Here is an 18,459-nt window from a genome sequence, read left to right as displayed (position 1 = left end):
ATTATCAAGTAAACCATGAAAAGTGGCTGGATATCAGCTCTTAAAATCAAATCTTTTAAGCTATTTTTGTTGTCATCATTATATTTGTCCAAACAAATGTTCCTTTAGTTGTACCAGGCATTAAAATGAACAAGAAACTAAAGAAAACAATAGTCTAAAAATGTTTTCCATGACTGTTTATACAAAATGTAACCACAATTAAATCTTACTTATAATTATTCAAATATTATTTTTTAATTAAAAGTATTTATTTTACTGTTGTTAAACACATCTAACAATAATTTCAACCACCAGCATACTTTAATAATAAAAGAAAATGAAAGTAAATTCACTTTGTGTCAGCAATAAACAATATGACTAAGCTCTTAAGAATAATTTAAATGCTTCAGAACTTAGAGAGAAATCTTCACAAAATACAAAATGTAACATGTAGTAAAATTATTATATAAACTATATAATTGTTATTAAATATTTTTTGCATTGAAAACCAAACGTAATGATACAGGTAACCCCCTGTGTAAGTAATTACACATTACTTCCACATTGGTAAAACTAACAAGCCACTAGGCTAATATCTTTTGCATGTATATACCTTTAAAATATTTAATTTAAAACATTTTTCATGTGAGTAGCTCTTCACTGTTTTTCTTGTGTTTATGCATTTCTCTCATGGTGGTATATTTTTGACTCTGAGGATCAGTAAGGTCCTAAACACTAGATCATCTTGCATCGTGGACATTGCTATACCAGTCCCAATTAAATTGAACAGAAAAGTGACACTGACCATTTAAAATCATACGAATCCTTTAATGCGTCACTCAGTAAATCATAAGCACCCACACATTCATCACACATCACTTTGTGAATGATTTCAGTTGGACAACAACTTTTAGTTTATAAACAACCACTGTGGAGCCACTAACGGAAATAGGAAAATATCATTCACATATTCCTTTAGAGGAGAATAGTTAAATGTGGAAACACTTCACTGGCAATTTTTCATTCAAACCCCTGTGTGATGTTTGGTTCTCTCTACATTTCTTGCACGACAACAATTATTGCACAGTAAAACCATTTTCTCCATTTAAAACAGCAAAATACAATTTTGAAGGTGTTTAGTCAGTACATAAAGTATAGGGAATGCCACATCCAATAAATCAAGCATAATTCAGTAGATAGCACATTTCATGTTGTTAAAAGCAAAATATCAAACAATAGCATTTATTTTTTTAAGAACCCTTGATTAGGTTATGTTTCTTCCTATGCAAAGTCTCTATGACCGCACACTTCACAATTTAATATTAAAATTGAATGCAAAGACATTCTGAGAACCTCTTCTGGTCTTACAAAGGCTTTGCTGAAGTTTTCTGGGTATTAAAAATGTTAAAATGAATTTGCCTTTAAGACCAACGATGCAATTACATAAAACTTGTGCGTTCAGTAACTCATCGATTTAAAACTACAAAAATGGCTGATATCATGGACCCACCTCACACAAGGCGATGCCACACATGATTATGAAAAGGCATCACATGGCTTCTTTCACAACAACTGAGTGAAACCTCAGCTGCACATCTCGCTCCCTTTGAACTTGCGTAGCAGCCATCTTTGGTTAAGTCATGAGAAATAACCTGGCCTTATCTCTTCGAGTTCAAAGGTCAACCCTGAGTCACAAACTCTCAGTTGCCACATTTTAACGTAAGCAAAAGCAACAAAGAGCCTTCATTATAACCTGAATAACCTTTAAGAATCTCCAGTGGGAACCTTCACTTGTTACTCTACAGTCCTTCCATGTCGCACGGAAAAAGCAATGAGTCTTTGGTAAACACTGCTGAGGAGGACGATGGCTCCCACCACCATGACACAGATGAGGCTGAAGGCCCAGCGGGGTCCCAGGATGGTGTAGACCTGAGAAACAAAGACTGGGCCCAATGTCCGCGCCCCGCTGCCAGAGGCTGTCAACCAGCCCATGTACACGCCCTGCAGGAAACAACCGGAAACATCCACTCTGGACTCTCAAAAGATGCATGATTTTAATATTGTCATTTCATTCTATTATCCTACAGCAGCGGTTCCCAAACTTTTTTAGCCGAACACCCCCTTCTATGTCCAAACTGTGTTGACGCACCACCAATCCCCCACACCTTCAAAAAAAACAAAATGCAATAAGCTTTTTTATAGCCATATTAAAGGCGGCATGTTTAATCATGCTCAAATGACCAGAACACACATATAATAAAATAATCACCATCACAACAATGCGGCAAGTTTAAATGAGCGTGGAGCTAAACAACCCGTCATCAAAATACAGGCTGGAAAAATGGAAGAAGATAACTTCTTCTACACTTCATTTTAAGATGAAGTGCATTTTGAATAGCCTGCATTTATTTTATTTATTTATTTATTAATTAATATTACAGTTTTTGATTTTACATTTTACAAAGGAAATGTTTATTTACATGTCTTTGTCTTCGTGTGGGGGGAAAAATGCAATTGTGTAATTATCAGACCGCCATTACATTTTTCATCTCGCGCACCCCCTAGCAGCAGCTCACGCACCCCCGGGGGTCCACGCACCACACTTTGGGAATCCCTGCACTACATGAGTCTTACCTGAGGTTTGGGTCCCAGGATTTTGGAATACAGTGTGTAAGACATCACGTTGCATGCTGGGTATCCAACCCCGATGAGGATGTCAGATGAGATGTACTGGGCCAGATGGATGGCAGGAGTATACTGGCACCATGTCTGTTCATACGGGCAGCCAGTCGGCTCCACAGAGCTGTTCGAGGCTACCACGGCTTCAGAGATCCGACTCAACAAGGAGTTGTTTTTGAGGTCTGAAAGTTTTTTTGAAAAGAAAAGCAGGATCTGAATGCTTGAATTCTTAGCCAGAATGCTTCTTTTCAGCATTTATTTAGTATAATAAACTCTCAGCCACTACACACCACACAAATACACTAATGTTCCCACACCAGGACATTCAAAATTTGCTTAAAGTCTCAAATAATCAGAGCCAAGTACAGTATTATTCTGTTAAAAAAGCAGACCGTAAAGTAGTGTACGCAAAATATGGCCTGCTCTTAAACTGATTGTGATTTTTTTTGATGTAGCTACAATACATTCTGCTTCAGAGCTTTAGCTTTTAGCATTATTACTGCCTGCTTCTCGAAATCAGGGACGTGGGAATCACCAAAGGCCCCACGGTAGGATTTTATCCTGATACAATATTATTGCGATTTTAAGCATTTTGCGATATGATGTGTAGTGCGATACAATATATTGCGATTTAAGTGTTTAATTGCATTTTGTGTCCTCAAAATGAAATCCAATCAAGAATAGTTTTGTCAAATAAGAGAAATTTTCAAACCCACAGACTGACCAACAAAGTCAAAAGTCAGTCAAACTGAACTGATATCAAACATGTATGGACAACAACAACTGCAGCATTTTATAAAACTTTTCTCAACTTTAAGCTTCACTGCTGTGTAGCTTATTTCGACAAACTTCCCGACACGATATCCTGATCCACGGTGGCAGGATGGTGCCTATAGATTCCTTAGATCTTCTAGTTTCATATGAGAGCAGTATCTCCAGTAGAAGTGAGCCCGCTACGGCCTCCGGGAAAAAAAAAAAAACACGGCGAAAATAGTGACGGCCGCTGGAACGCTAAATATCGATACTTGGAGGCCATAAATGGATATAATACTGCCACACAAAATATCGTGTTACTATGCTGTATCCATTTTCCCCCCATCTCTAGTGCATACTACAACTCCAATTTTCAAAAATGTTAAAAACATTTTTGCAATCTATCTGTACAGCTCAATATAAGGAAGCTAATCCCAGATGGCATCTTGGCAACATTGGGCTGCTCCACCTACTGGATGACTCGCCCTTAACCCTTTATCAGGCAAAGAACTATATTTGGTAACTTCAGGTAATATTTCAAGAAAAAAGTTGCAAATTTACTAGATTAAAGTGGCAAATCTGCGCAAAAAAAGTTGCAGATTTACGAGAAAAAGATTCACCACTTTAAATCTCATAAGTCTTCACATTTTTTTCTCGTAGATTTGCCACTTTTTTTTACACATTCTGGCTGTATGTAATATCCTCCAATATTCTCTAGGGTTGAAATTTGGAATTTGCAAGTATTTCAATGAGTGCCCTATTAAGGGTTAAAGTGGTGAATCTGGGAGAAAAAAGTTGCTTTTTTCCCACTTTTTTCTCATAAATCTGCGACTTTTTTCGCACAGATTTGCCACTTTAAATCTCAAAAAATCTGCCACTTTAATCTAGTAAATTTGCAACTTTTTTCTCGAAATATTACCTGAAGTTACCAAATATAGCGCTTTGCCTGATAAAGGGTTAAACTTTACAACAAGCTCTCATGTTTAGCATGGTCATAGCAAAAAGAGTTAATGGTTAAATGACATGGTTTCCTGCCTATACATGAAAGAAATTCATTATACCCTGTCCGCTGCCCACCCAAAGTTATTGTATTTGATTCAAAAACAAGTTTTGTTCTATTCATAACAATTTTAAAGTTTTCTACCTTGTGTATTGGGTCTTCATAGAGGCTCCAGGGATCCTATTTCTGACTTATTACCTTACTCACTGACATTATAGTTGCTGTGTAGACTGATTTGTACATGTACTCTTTTAATTAACTCGCAGGTGTTTTTGTTTTGTTTTTTTATCCTTATTATTATTATTAATTTTCTCTTTGTACTGTTGTATGTTCGTTTTTGACATTGGAAAAAGGGAACATTTTCAAAAATAAAGTACTTTTTTATGTTTTAGACTGTGTGTAAACTATCTCTTTACTTAGTCAAAATTGGAAATAAAGTTAATATGTGAAATTAAAGCAGTGCATACCTGCCCACTGGATTTTAGGGTAATGATTCCCCCATGGAAGCAGAATAAAGAAACCACAGAATATAATGGCCAAGCCTGCTAGCAACACAGGGCGATCCCCGAACCTGAAAGGAAAAAATGAATGTGGTTAATCAAGAAGAATGTCTGACGCTGAAACATATTTGGTCTAATCCATTATGCATGAGGGAGGGTACCTTTGTGATGCCACTTTTACAACTAGAAACACCAATATGGATTCAAATCCAATACCGCAGATGATGATGCCGTTGTATAACACAGCTTCTTTCCTTGTCCAAGCGAACATGTCCATGGACAAAGGGGTGGCAATTCTGGAAAGTAAATATATAAACTGTACACAACCAAGTATAGAGAGGAAGGGGTAAAAAGCATTTATCTCAGCCTCAGGAACCTGTAATAATATACATACGTCTCAAAGACGGCAAAGATGAACATGACGATGAAGAAGAGGATGTTGGAAGTCAGCACGGCTACTTGGTCAATGCTCTCTTCACTTTCTTCACTAATGTCATCTTGATCTACAGGACACAGAGGAATATGATTTAAAAAATCAACATCCTGGCGCAGTAATGTGCTGCCCACTGCTCCTTGCATGGTGTGTTCACTTGTGTGTAAAAAAAGGATGGGTTAAATGCAGAGGTTGAATTTCCCCATTGTGGGATTAATAAAGTAATCTTCTTCTTATTATCCTTCTTATTCTTCTTATCCTGCAATGACAACTTAAAGTATTGAAAATTGACTTTCTCATCACGACTCTGTAATTCTCAAGGTCCTAGTAGCAAACGCCTTGTAACATGATCTCTTTCCTTGTAATATCACGCAGTGTTTATTTATTATCACTTCTGTAAATCACTTCACCAGGGATCTGCTGACAGCTTCCTCTTTCTAGAGCTGGACTGAAGAATCCAAAGTTTTTTCATAGTTTTTTGCATGACTATTCATTCTGTTTAAACCTGGAATTTCTCCACAGTTTTAGGTAAAGATTAGGCTACACTCATATTTTTAGTTGCTACATAAGATGTTTCAACTCCCCCAGAGACTTTTAAAGTCTGAAAAGCTAAATTTATTGGAAAAAGATTGAAGTTATCATTTCCAAAATTCACACCATTCTTTATCTAACAAATCCTATACTTCAATAGATATTTTTGGCATTTAGCCTTTCAAAAACATTTTCACTGCATGTGTTGCAAACAAAGAGAAACACACATACCAGCACCTACTGTATATTTAATAAAGAAAGTTGATTTTATATTAAAAAAAAGACAAACTTACTTAATCCGATTAATCACTTTATTCAAAATGTAGTATTTTGTTCAAAGATAATATTACTTTTTAGCGTGATGATGTGATACAATATGACAATAGATATTTAAAGCTTCATTCAAAAACATAAAACCAAATAACGACATTTGGTTGAGCCCTTTTCCTTTATTTGTACTCTATCACAACATTAATTAAAATTTGGTAATAAAATAAAAGGGAATATGTCAATAAATACCTTCTGATGAATAGTTGATGGCTCGAATGCATCTTCCATGGTCATCAACACGGTGTTCTCTGTAGAAAAGAAGCCCAACAAACATTTTAGCCAATTTAAATGAGAAGAAACACAGTATTGTACTGAAAGAAGCGTAATGGGTTCTTAATTTGGTGAGTTCAAATTTATAAACACCCATACACACACACACACACACACACTTATATATATACATATATATATACATATATACACACACACACACATATACATATATACATATATACACACATATATATACATGTATATATGTATGTATGTATGTATGTATGTATATATATGTACATATATGTATATACATACATACATATATATATATATATATATATACATATACATACATACATACATATATATACATACATACATACATATATATACATACATACATACATATATATATATATATATATATATATGCAGGGAAAGCCTCACCTCAGCACTAAAATAACCAGCAGGATGTTGATGACGCCAAACAGTGCAGCCAGTAAAGCCGGAGCTGTGTACATGTTGAGCTGTAGGTCTATCACCTTTACTGTGACTCCATTCTCTCCGATGAATGAAAGGCCAGCCTGCAGAGCTAACAAAGACATGCAAGTGTTAAAACAAACAAACAAACAAACAAACAATACTTTTGTTGTTGTTTTACATAATATGAACAAAATATAGCAATCTTTACCTGGTCCCAGGATGAAGCCCAGGGCCTGACAGGCACTCATGTTTGCCATAGCATTGGTCCTCTCCTTCAGTGATGTAGCTCCAGCCACATAGGACCTCACCACTGCAACATTTCCTGCCGTAAACAGACCAAAACTAGTGTTAGGGGTTAGCTGGTGGTAGTGCTGAGCCATATGTACAGTTTATGAGCAAATCAAATGTGATGGCATTAAATGAGCAGGACAGTTATTAAAAGACAGGTATGTGGACATTTATTAAACATATCCTTCACAAATCACCTGCTCCAAAGCCCACGAAGGCTCTGGACACCAGGATGTGGAACTTGTTACTGCTTGCGGGCAGGTATGCGTAGGCGTAGTAGATGTTGGCCGACAGGTTGATGAGGATGGAACACACCAATGGCTCCCTGCGCGGCCGGTGGTTGGACCAAAGGCCAAAAATGGGTGAAGCCAACATCTGGCCCAGACTGTAGGCTGCCACCACCCATCCCAAAAAGCTGGCGTTGGCACCACAATCAACCTTTAAGGAACATAACCAAAAACAAAATATGTGAAAACATGAGCATGTTCTCCAGAAAACCCTGCACTAAGTATGTCGGTATGATGACAGATAAATTGTCCCATTATTGATGCAAGCAGTAACATTTAGTGCATAACTAGAATGTGACCTAGCATTCAAATTAGCATTCTTTCTCATTTTTACTTCTGTTAAATCTCAAATGAAGTCCCCAAAGTGTTCTTTGGAGCTTCCTTTCACTTCCTCTTTCATTTTTAAATTGAAACAATTTCTCTTCATCTGCAGAATCAGTCAACAATCTTTTACAAAGAAATGAAGAAGCCATACAGTAACATACCTTTTGCAAATAGGGCCACAGGGATGTGATGACAATAGTGAAACCTTAAAGAGCACATAAAACACAGATGATTCACCTGCTGTTAAACATCCTAAACACTGTGATGTGATTCATATCATACGAAACAAAACACGGATCATATTCATAGTGACAGTACTTATTACTAAAATGACTCGTATAAGATGCCACTGTTTGGGGTACTTTGTATAGATGGTTAGGATTAAAATGTGCTTATGACTGCATCCCTGCCTGGATGGATGTGTCTTAATCTTTATTGTTGGTTATTCTACACACTGATATTGTTTATACAGATCCTTCTTTCTGCTATCATGTGCAATTTCCTCATGGGAGTAATAAAGGTTTATCTTATCTTATCTTATCGGCACAGACCCAATCCGTGATCAACAGCCAAGTCAGACGTTCTCATTCATTATTAATCACCTTTGCATGGTGAGATAGTGTCTCTACAACTGGCTCTCTACATTTTACATGTTTAAGAGTCCAAAATCCCTGTTACTCGAGGGCATCCTCACCTACACTGCTGAGAAACATGGTGAAGTACATGACTCGGATAGACCTCCACCGAGTCTTGTAATCTTCATCTTGGGAGTCATCACTGCACACAAGACGACAAGACAGCACAGGTGACTTGAGGTTAGCCAGAAAGATTCAACATGACAGCCCTCCCAAAACAACAATAAAACATTTTTGCCCAAGTGGTTTACGTTATGCATGGCTGACGTATAATATAACGTCACAGTGTTAAAGTAATCGCCTAAGTTATTTTTTGTGATTTTTTTGTTTTGTTGCCTAAATCATCTCCTCATGAAGCCAGCCACCTATGGTAAAATCTCCTCCATCCTCAGTTGATCAGATCATGTGATTTTACCCCTTTAAGATCATCACTTTTTGACAATTTGCCACATTCATAGGCATCAGATAAGAACCCAGCAAAAAAAAGAGCTAGAGGGAGATTGTTTAATTATCAGTTTAGTTTATCAGTGTTTTATTGTTGACACTAATATTGCTTAAGTCACAAAGGCATGTTCAAAAATTGCCTAAGTCATTTATTTCTCTTAAGTTACATAATTTTCACACAGTGTTATTACTATGCCAATAGCCATCCTTTGTTGCATCCTTATGAGTGAAATGATCAATAAATCAATGTCATATGTTACACTTTTGGTGAAGGTTTTTGTGTTTCCTGCAAAACTTGAAAAAAATGAGTTAGGCGATTATTTTAACAGGGAGACGATAAGGTTAGTAACATTAGTGCACTTGCAGAGCTCCCTGCTGAACGTTCACCTCACCTCAGGTAACACTGGCTACCTTCAGGTCACAGCCATTGAACTCTGCACTCACCTGCTTGCATCATCCCTGAGCAACGGGGTGTTTTCGTCAGAGTCAGCAAGCTGAGACATGTTTGCTTAAAAAAACACAAACCCGCAAAATGATGACGCTTCTCCGGCCTTTGGAGATGTGAAACAGTGTTGCTAAGTCGCCATGTAGCCGAGGGTCAGTGAACTGCACAGCTAACACTTACATACAACTCTTACGAAAAGCTCTGGAAAGCCTGCTCTGTCAGCTGATGTTAGCAACCCGAACGGAAAATGTACATTCTTAGCCTAACTAATACCAGCCATAATGTAGAGTGGAGTACTTTTCAACAAACGGTGAAGCGATTAAACCAGAGTACGACACACAAACGCTAACTAACTCTGATAGAAACAGCTAACTTGACAACTGCACTACTCAAAACCGAATTAAAATGACAACTTCCGGTTAAACATTTCAAAACAAGGTGAATCAGAATTGAAGTAAAGTGACATTTAGGTTTAATTCACATATGGCTATTTGTAGATTATTCAAACAATTCAAAATATTTGCTCATATGCAAATTGAGCAGTTTTGAGACCTTCAAACTATTTATTTTCAACTGCGGCCGGTTGTATGCACTTATTTTGAAGTCAATATCTCATAACATCCGGTCCCTTATGTTGACGCAGCGCTGTCACGTGAGAAATAAAAAAACACATAAACATTGACCACATTTGGAATATCTGTGTTTAACATTATCCGAGTAAACAGTTTGGACAGGTGGAAAATCAACTGCATTCAGCACAACATTTTACAGAATAAGAAGGACAAAATGCCCTAGTAGTCTCCCTGATTTCAAAGATGTGTGTGCATGTATTTATGAATTTGCCTTCTGTATTCTTGAACCTTATCCTGTTGGGACAATAAATAAAACATGCAGTTGTCACTGATCCACCCCCGCACACTAAATTTGCGGACTTTGATCGGCAAAGCCGTTAGTGGGCTTTTTTGTTTGTTTTGTTTGCCTGTTTTACGTTTCTAGTTTCCCCAGTTGAATGCATAAAAACTTGAATATAGCAAATGTGCTATATTTTTTGTCTTAAGGGAACTGTGTTGCTTGAAGGACATTTCATGATTGTATTATTATAATACAGCCTGGGTAAACCAGATTAAAACTGTAAAACTTTCCTATATTAGTACTTATCCTTTAGTCATTTTAATGGTTATTGGGGACATTTTGTGACATGTTGACACTGAAGCTACTCGAAACTTCTACTTTCTAGCATGCTTATATTTGCTTAATAGCACCAAACAGGATAGTATTTAGTCATAAACCTGTTAGAATAAAAATACCTCTGACCTGACGATGGCGTTAGAGGTACAATCAGAGGAGCATCAAAATTACTATTCATCCTGAGGGAAACATGACATTTCAGAACTTTTTTTAGAACGAATATTACTATCATCCACTCTAATAATTTTATTATTATTATTATTATTATTATTATTATTATTATTATCATTATACAAATGTATTTTCTTTTTTCTATTAATTTGTTTTATTTATATTGTATATTCTGTTTTTTCATGAATGTGATTTGTGATTTATTATTATTATTATTATTATTATTATTATTGTTGTTGTTATTAATAATAATAATAATAATAATAATAATAATAATAATATCTTGGACTTATATAGTGCCTTTCACGACACCCAAAAACAAACAAACTGACAACAGGTTACAAGTGAAAAGCTCTGCTTCGGTAAATCTAAGTTAAGCTGCAAGTATAAGTATATACACGTAGAGTTAAATACATTTGCATGTAAAATACGTGTATTTCATATTACACAGGCCACGTATGTATTTTCCTTTTGATTGCATATAGGCTATGGAGAAGCATTTACTGAACACAAAACTCATAGCCGCCTAATAGTGCATACAAATTGTGTGTGTGTGTGTGTGTGTGTGTGTGCGCGCGCGCGTGAGAGAGAGAGAGAGAGAGAGAGAGAGAGAGAGAGAGAGAGAGAGAGAGAGAGAGAGAGACGTCATGCTTTCAGTCAAAAGCGAAAGTAAAAGTAAAGTATCTGTTTAAGGACAAAGCTGTCGGGGCGCGGTTTTTTTTCCATTACTCGAGGATCCCAAAGAAATTACTTTAAGCCGTAGCTGACTTCAAATCTATATATGTCATTTTATATTAGGTCCTAACTTCTATTTTAAGGGGACTGCGCTTCGAGTTGCGTGAAGGATATTCCGCCCCCGAGTTGCATCAGAATGGGTAGGCCGAGCTTTTTATCAATCGCGAAATATAACTCGACTCTTTGATTCCGTCGTTGTTATTAAATCTGTATCGATTTAAATCGGTAGTGTTCCTTTAAGGCTTGGGTAAATGTGGAGACCCGCTCTTTGTGTTTCCTAATGTTAGGGTTGATTAAACGCTCATAGCCGTAGGTCATAATTTCTATTTCTCACATTTTACAGGTGCACTGATGATTCATATGTGTATCGTGGCTCTTCTTGGCGCTTCATTGTGTGACGCTGCACCTAGTAAGTCCCTGCCTACATCTCCACATCTGTTTTATACCAGTGAATTTTTCCTTATTCTTGTATTTTACTATATACTCTTCATTCTTATCTTTTTGAGTATCTGCTCACTGTTTAGTCAGTTTATTGTTATTCAGTGTGGTAAACCTATAGACTGTTTAATATTTACATGAATATCATCAATCATAAACATGCAGTAATATATATACTTTAAAGATAAGACATAGATGGGGCATTAGGGAGTTCCTAAGTACTTAAGAGCACTTATTTACTTACAGAAACATACTTACTAACTATATACCATTTATATCACCTGTTTTTACAGTTTCAGGCAGCCTGGAGGTTGTGAGGTCCCCTGTCTCTGTGCACCGCGGCCACACAACCATATTACCATGCTGGCTTAATCCACCACAAAGTGCAGAGGGTTTGGAGGTACGTTGGTACCGTTCCGATCGCTACGACACCCCAGTTATGTTTTACCGGGAAAGAAAGTTTGAGTCTGCATCCCAGGATGCTTCGTACGTGGGCCGAGTCTCCTTTGGCTTAAAGGATGCAGCGTCTGAGGGGCTGAAGGCAGGTGATGTGAGCCTGAAGCTAGAAAATGTCACAATTGAGGATGCAGGAGATTACACCTGTTACGTCAGCAGTGATCAGGGTTATGACCGTGGAAGTGTCACACTCGTGGTTACAGGTGAGTAGAGAAAACACACAAAGCACGACAAAAAAAGTCCCTTTACCTGTATATAAAATGTCTTTCATCCTCCTCCTGCTTCGTAGAAATTGGAAATGCTCCTCTTCTGTCAGCCGTGTGGAAACAAGATAACATGGTGAATATGAGCTGTGAGTCTGAAGGCTGGTATCCACAGCCTAATCTGCGCTGGTCAGATCAGAAGCAGGTTCTTACCCCAAAGAGCCTGAAGTTCAGCAAAGACTCGTCTGGTCTGCAGTCGGTCCACAGCTGGATTCTTGTCCCCAGCTCCACCGAGGTGTCCTGCTCAGTTGGCTTCTCTGCTGAAGAGGCAAAGGAGGCAAGGGTGCACGTGGAAACCCCTCCTCAACCTGGTAAACACAGTAAAGGGAGTTATTTGCATGTGTGCAGTAGGGCTGGGCGATATGGCCCTAAAAGAATATCACAATATTTCAGGCTATTTTTGCGATATTCTTGATGATATTAGGAAATATTTAAAAAGATATAGAAAATATGATTTTTTTTTGTCTGTATAAATAATTAAAAATCTAAATGTAGTTTGAAGTGCAAATCTCAACAGTTGCCAAATACAATTTTTTTTTACTGTTGACTCTTGAGTATGAGAAAATAATAAAAATAACCATTTAGGGGTTCCGGGGGCATATTTTAATGAAATTTTGTAAAGGAGAATAAAGGTTCTTGTATGTTTTATTTAAGGCATCTTATTTTGACAGTCTTCTTGTAAATTCTGTGGTGGATTCTCTTAACACACCGTGCTGTTATTTTGAAAGCTGCATGTGTTTAGCGACAGAGAGTAACTAGCTTTTTGTGATTAAAACAACTTTAACCACTACATCAAGAAGTAGGAACGTTGCCAAAATCTTGATATGCATTTTTTTTAACCATAAAAAAACCCCCCGATATTATCGTGAACGATATGATATGGCACACCCCTAGTGTGCAGCAGTTTTCTTTCTTCACTTCGAACAATAAACAGAAATACAATATTTGTTGCTCTTCCCTTCAGAGTCTGGATCCTCAGCAGCAGGGGCAGCTGGATGGGTGGCATTCGCTATAGTCGTCATAGCAGCGATACTTGGAGCGCTGTACTACAAAATGAGAGGTAAATGTTTGATTTTAGAGACATTTATTTATATGTATTTATGTATGTACGATCTCTTAAATTCTTAAAATGTTCTTTTTTACAGGGAAGAAAGCCGAATCAGGAAGTGACCAGGGTAAGAAGGACAGATTTAAACACATAATATATAACTCAACATTTCAGTGAAAGTTCATGATATGTGTATGAAACAGTGGATCTCACATTTACTAAAACTAAAACAGCTTGGTGTCTCAGTAGACATCATAAAGCTTTTATTATGGGCTGCAGAGTACTAAATCATGACAAGGAAATGTAACTTCACATGTAGTGGTGTAGTGGTTAGCACTCTTGCCTCACAGCAAGAGGGTTGCTGATTTTGGAGACATTTATTTATATGTATTTATGTATGTACATATGATCTCTTAAATTCTTAAAATGTTCTATGTTTCAGGAAAGAAAGCCGAATCAGGAAGTGACCAGGGTAAGAAGGACAGATTTAAACACATTATATATAACTCAACATTTCAGTGAAAGTTCAGGATACAGTCATGGAAAAAAATATTAGACCACCCTTTTCTTCAATTTCTTGTTCATTTTAATGCCTGGTACAACTAAAGGTACACTTGTTTGGACAAATATAACAAATATAATGATAACAACAAAAATAGCTCATGAGAGTTTATTTGAGAGCTGATATCTACACATTTTCCATGGTTTTCTTGATAAAACCATGGAAAATGGCTAGATATCAGCATGATCTTACATTTATGAAAAATAAAACAGCTTGGTGTCTCAGTAGACATCATATAGCTTTTCTTTTGCAGGCTCCAGAGTACTAAATCAAGACAAGGAAATTTAACTTCATATGCATAATCTAAAAAAAAAAAAATCCATAATCTAAGGGTTAAAAGTTTTTTGTATTTTCTTCCACAGAGAATGAAAAGCTTGTACCAAAAGGTAAGAAGTAGCTTGGTCTCGATTAATAACGTCAATGCAAAAAACAGTCACAAAAATAGCTTGCTGTAATGATAACTGTACTTATTGTTCTGTTACAGAAGTGATCCAGCCAACAGATCTGTCAACAGCAAGCAAGCACTATGGTAATCACCCCTAATAATTTATTTTAAACAATAATTCTGTGCTTTTTTTTTTTAAGTAGACATTCTGATTTCATCCTTATGTTGTTTTCTCTTTCCAACAGTAAACGTTACACTGGACGAGAAAGAAAATGAGTATCTCACGGTCAAGAATGGTCATAAACTCAGAGACCGCCAGTGTGAATTTCCTGATGGAGAGAAGGTCACATGTCTCACAGCTATCAAAGGAACACCTGGCTTCAGTTCTGGGCAACACTACTGGGAGGTTCGTTTAACAGCTCCTAATGTAGGTCTCAAACAGTCCTGGTGGGTAGGAGTTACAAGTGCAACTGACATCTCTCAAGAAGGTTTTGATCCAACTTCATCTAACGGTTTCTGGTTCCTGTCCTCTTCCCCTGAGAGAGCAGATAGCTTTCAGTTTAGCACACACCCAAGAGTTTCTTTGCCCTTCGACTCAAGACCAGAGACGGTTGGTGTGTATTTGAATTATGACAGTGGAGAGCTCTCCTTTTATAATGTGGAAAAAGGGCGTCTCATTGGCAGTTTAACAGCTAAGTTCACTGGTGAGGTTTTTCCATTTTTCAACCCTGGTAAAGGCGACAAAGCAATCATGGAGATATTACAGAGACCAGAACAGGGAAGTGACACGGGGAACTCTGTGCATTCACCAGCAGAAGAGGCTTAATCTTAATATTGATCAGAGAGTTTAAAACACATTGGCCCTCATTCATCAAACGAACATAGAAACCAGCACAGATCTGAGCGTATATATCGTCTCACGTCAGGCTTCACGTGTGATTCATGAAACGTTCGTATCTCGCCAATCACAGCGTAAGAACGATTGGCTGTTGATAAATGTGGCGGCTTGAAACAAGCACAATTTAAATGTCACGCCCTGTTATAGACTGGGTTCAGAGGCCTCGCCCCGAGAGTTTACCACATCCAAGGTTGCAATAATACGGCCATAAAGAGGATTTTTCTTCCTTTTCTTTTTTTTAAGTCACCTTTATTAGCCAAGTGCACGTTACAAATAAAAAACACAGAGGAGCAAAATACAAATTGAAAGCAGGTGCAGATATATACATGGGGGTTTATGAAATAAAAGTATTTATAGTTATATTTTCAAACAAGTTAAGTCTGTGCTCCATATTTAAAATATTCACTGAAAGTTTTCACAGCTTTTTGGTTGCAGGAGGTAAACTATGTTTTAAAGTAAGTTTTAATTCCAAAAGAAGATGAATTTCTCAGAGGTAGTGAAATGCTGACGTCCAACATCTGCAACACAACAAACTGGTTTTGTTTGGCAGCATAAAAAGTGAAAAGGAAGGAAATCAGGGCTGCTGTCAGCAGAGTAGCAGTGGACAATCAAACACACATTTATACATCGTGGTATATAAAGCCTAAAAGCCTATATGTATGGTATATGTATATCTGATCGTACCCTCCGCTCACGTTCACATTGATAAATGTCGAGCCTTGCGTAGAAATGACTGTATGCCCACTTTCTGTGGTACGTTCGTTTGATAAATGAGGGCCATGGGATCAGTTTAAGCACTTAACTTGTATTCTGTGTTAAAGGAAAAAGGGGAATCCAAAAATAATTTAAATGGAAGTCAAATGCTGTTTGCAGTGTTTGGGAGTCGTGAACTACAGCTAATTAAAGTAGTACTTTAACTACCTTTTTCAGTAAATTGCATGTAAATCAACTGCATTTATATTTATGTAGTGATTCAAGTAGTTAAGTTTCTTTTTGGCATTTTTTGTGTAGTGAAACAAACTACTGCTACGACAGCAGCTAGGGGTGGGCAATATGGCCCTAAAAGAATATCACAATGTCAGGGGATTTCTGCAGGAACAATATTCTTGACGATATTACAAAACACTAACAAATATGTAGAAAAAAGCTAATTATTTTTTGAGTCTGTATAAGTAAAAACCGTGTAACAAAATAAAAATCAACCATAAATCTAAATCAAAAATGCAAAAAAAATGCATAGATCAAAGTGCAAATCTCAAAAGTTGCCAAGTTGCACTTAGGGTGCGAGAGGTCCCGGGTTCGAATCCCCAACGAGCCCAAACCTTGCCTGTTACCTGCCTGTTTAAGAAAACAAAACAAAAAAAGTGTATTTCATCTCAAAACTCTATTAATCAATCTCTTCCAAACATTGTGGGGGAGGATTGTGTCTGAAAACAAAATTATTCCATGTAGCTTCCCCACAACTGGTTCCTTGTACTTTTTTCCAAATATGGTGCATGACTACATTGGGTGACCACCCGACATTTGTAAAAAAGTTTGGTAACGCTTTATAATAAGGTCCTTAATAACCATTAATTAACAAGTAATAAGGCATTGTTGTTAGGAAAATCCTATTCATTGTGCCTTTTAATCGGAAATGTCAATTGTGTGTGAGTGTGTTGTTAGGTAAATATAACATGAGATGATTCAAAGTAGGGACGTTAGAGATTTGGCAACCATTTTTATTAGAGGACTAATGATACAACACCAGGTGCATCTTCCTTAGAAACTTTAGTCCTCCAATAGGTTTGTTGCCTCAAGTCTGTGTTCTCTAGTAAACTGATTGATACTTTTACATCTGTGTGATCAATGTAGTTTTAGTTTAGGTTGGCACAAAGACTGGAAACAAGGAAAAGGCAAGGATGGCTCTGTCTGTTTAACCTGTACACAAACTGAAGTGCAAAGTGAATCCAAGAAGTAATCCAGCACATAAAATGGCTAACTGCCATCACACTACTTTTCAGTCTTTGTGCCAAGCTAATCTTATAATTATATGTAGCTTTATATTTATAGCTTCTTATTCAGCCTATATGACAGTTGGGCTATTGTTCTCATTTAATTCTAAGCAACAAGTATTGTGTCCAGTGTCTTTCATTGGTTGTCCTGCTAGCTTAGTGGTTGAGAACATTACATATATCATGATCGTAATGTTTCTGGTTATAATGGTGATAATGCAATTCAAGTTTTCCAGACATTTCATCTGGTAAACATACTGTTGTTTTGCAACTGAACAGTAAACATTTTTAAACAAGTTGTGTGTCCACCAACTGTGAAGTTAATTGATTTTGATTGTTTTTTATTTATATGTAACTGTGCATTAATACTCTATAATTAAATATACATTACATGTCATTTATACACAAAATACAATAATCCATTAAGTTCAGTTGTGCTAAACTGCCTTGAAATACTTTATATTGTTATACTTTTGTACTAATGTATATTGCACTGCTTTAGAATTGAGTAATTAAGGTGATTCACTTCTTTTTTTTTTGCCTTTTGGTGACTTTTGTATGATATATGCTGATTAACCCTTTATCAGGCGAAGAACCGTATTTGGTAACTTCAGCGGATATCCAAAATAAAAATATTTCGAGAAAAAAGTTGCAAATTCACTAGATTAAAGTGGCAGATCTACAAGAATAAAAGTCACAGATTTAAGAGATTTAAAGTGGCAAATCTGCGTGGAAAAAAGTCACCGATTTACGAGAAAGAAGTGGGAAAAAAAGCAACTTTTTTCTCAGATTCACCACTTTAAATCTGCGAATTTTTTTCTTGCAGATTTGCCACTTTAATCTAGTAAATCTGCGACTTTTTTCTCGACCCCATTTTGATATCCACTGAAGTTACCAAATATAGTTCTTCGCCTGATAAAGGGTTAAGGTTCCAAAGGGGGTATCACAACAATCCAACTTTTTGACAGGTAACATACCTGAAGAAAAACAAGCA

At 36.8% G+C, this 18,459-nt stretch overlaps 2 protein-coding genes across 2 annotated transcripts; one reads left to right on the top strand and one right to left on the bottom strand.

Annotated features, from left to right (window-relative positions):
• Positions 1-786: 786 nt before the first annotated feature.
• On the bottom strand, positions 787-9,720 carry mfsd8 (major facilitator superfamily domain containing 8). Its single transcript, XM_059355455.1, has 12 exons — positions 9,327-9,720; positions 8,498-8,580; positions 7,965-8,008; positions 7,390-7,630; positions 7,113-7,226; positions 6,869-7,013; positions 6,395-6,453; positions 5,306-5,414; positions 5,073-5,207; positions 4,879-4,982; positions 2,614-2,840; positions 787-1,980 (listed from the first exon to the last, which is right to left on the bottom strand). The coding sequence occupies exons 1-12, from the start codon at positions 9,383-9,385 to the stop codon at positions 1,774-1,776; spliced, it is 1,527 nt and encodes a 508-aa protein (XP_059211438.1). The 5' UTR covers positions 9,386-9,720; the 3' UTR covers positions 787-1,773.
• Positions 9,721-11,337: 1,617 nt separating this feature from the next.
• LOC131989613 (butyrophilin subfamily 1 member A1-like) lies at positions 11,338-16,301 on the top strand. Its single transcript, XM_059354894.1, has 10 exons — positions 11,338-11,561; positions 11,765-11,830; positions 12,153-12,518; positions 12,605-12,889; positions 13,543-13,638; positions 13,724-13,753; positions 14,069-14,098; positions 14,551-14,574; positions 14,673-14,717; positions 14,819-16,301. The coding sequence occupies exons 1-10, from the start codon at positions 11,558-11,560 to the stop codon at positions 15,397-15,399; spliced, it is 1,527 nt and encodes a 508-aa protein (XP_059210877.1). The 5' UTR covers positions 11,338-11,557; the 3' UTR covers positions 15,400-16,301.
• The last annotated feature ends 2,158 nt before the right edge of the window (positions 16,302-18,459 follow it).

Source organism: Centropristis striata, chromosome 17 (genome assembly GCF_030273125.1).
Source record: "Centropristis striata isolate RG_2023a ecotype Rhode Island chromosome 17, C.striata_1.0, whole genome shotgun sequence".
NCBI classification, from domain to species: domain Eukaryota; kingdom Metazoa; phylum Chordata; class Actinopteri; order Perciformes; family Serranidae; genus Centropristis; species Centropristis striata.
The sequence above is the reverse complement of the archived record's forward strand: the minus strand, read 5'-3'. Positions and strand labels throughout refer to the sequence as shown.

Excerpts from the sequence above, each read along its gene's own strand:
- LOC131989613 (XM_059354894.1), top strand. Across the intron at positions 11,831-12,152 it reads ATTGTGTGACGCTGCACCTA|TTTCAGGCAGCCTGGAGGTT; the intron begins GTAAGTCCCTGC and ends CTGTTTTTACAG. Across the intron at positions 14,718-14,818 it reads AACAGCAAGCAAGCACTATG|TAAACGTTACACTGGACGAG; the intron begins GTAATCACCCCT and ends TCTTTCCAACAG.
- mfsd8 (XM_059355455.1), bottom strand. The coding sequence starts at position 9,385 with ATGTCTCAGCTTGCTGACTCTGACGAAAACACCCCGTTGCTCAGGGAT. Across the intron at positions 5,208-5,305 it reads ATCTTTGCCGTCTTTGAGAC|AATTGCCACCCCTTTGTCCA; the intron begins GTATGTATATTA and ends TTTACTTTCCAG. Across the intron at positions 1,981-2,613 it reads TCCTGGGACCCAAACCTCAG|GGCGTGTACATGGGCTGGTT; the intron begins GTAAGACTCATG and ends TGTTTCCTGCAG.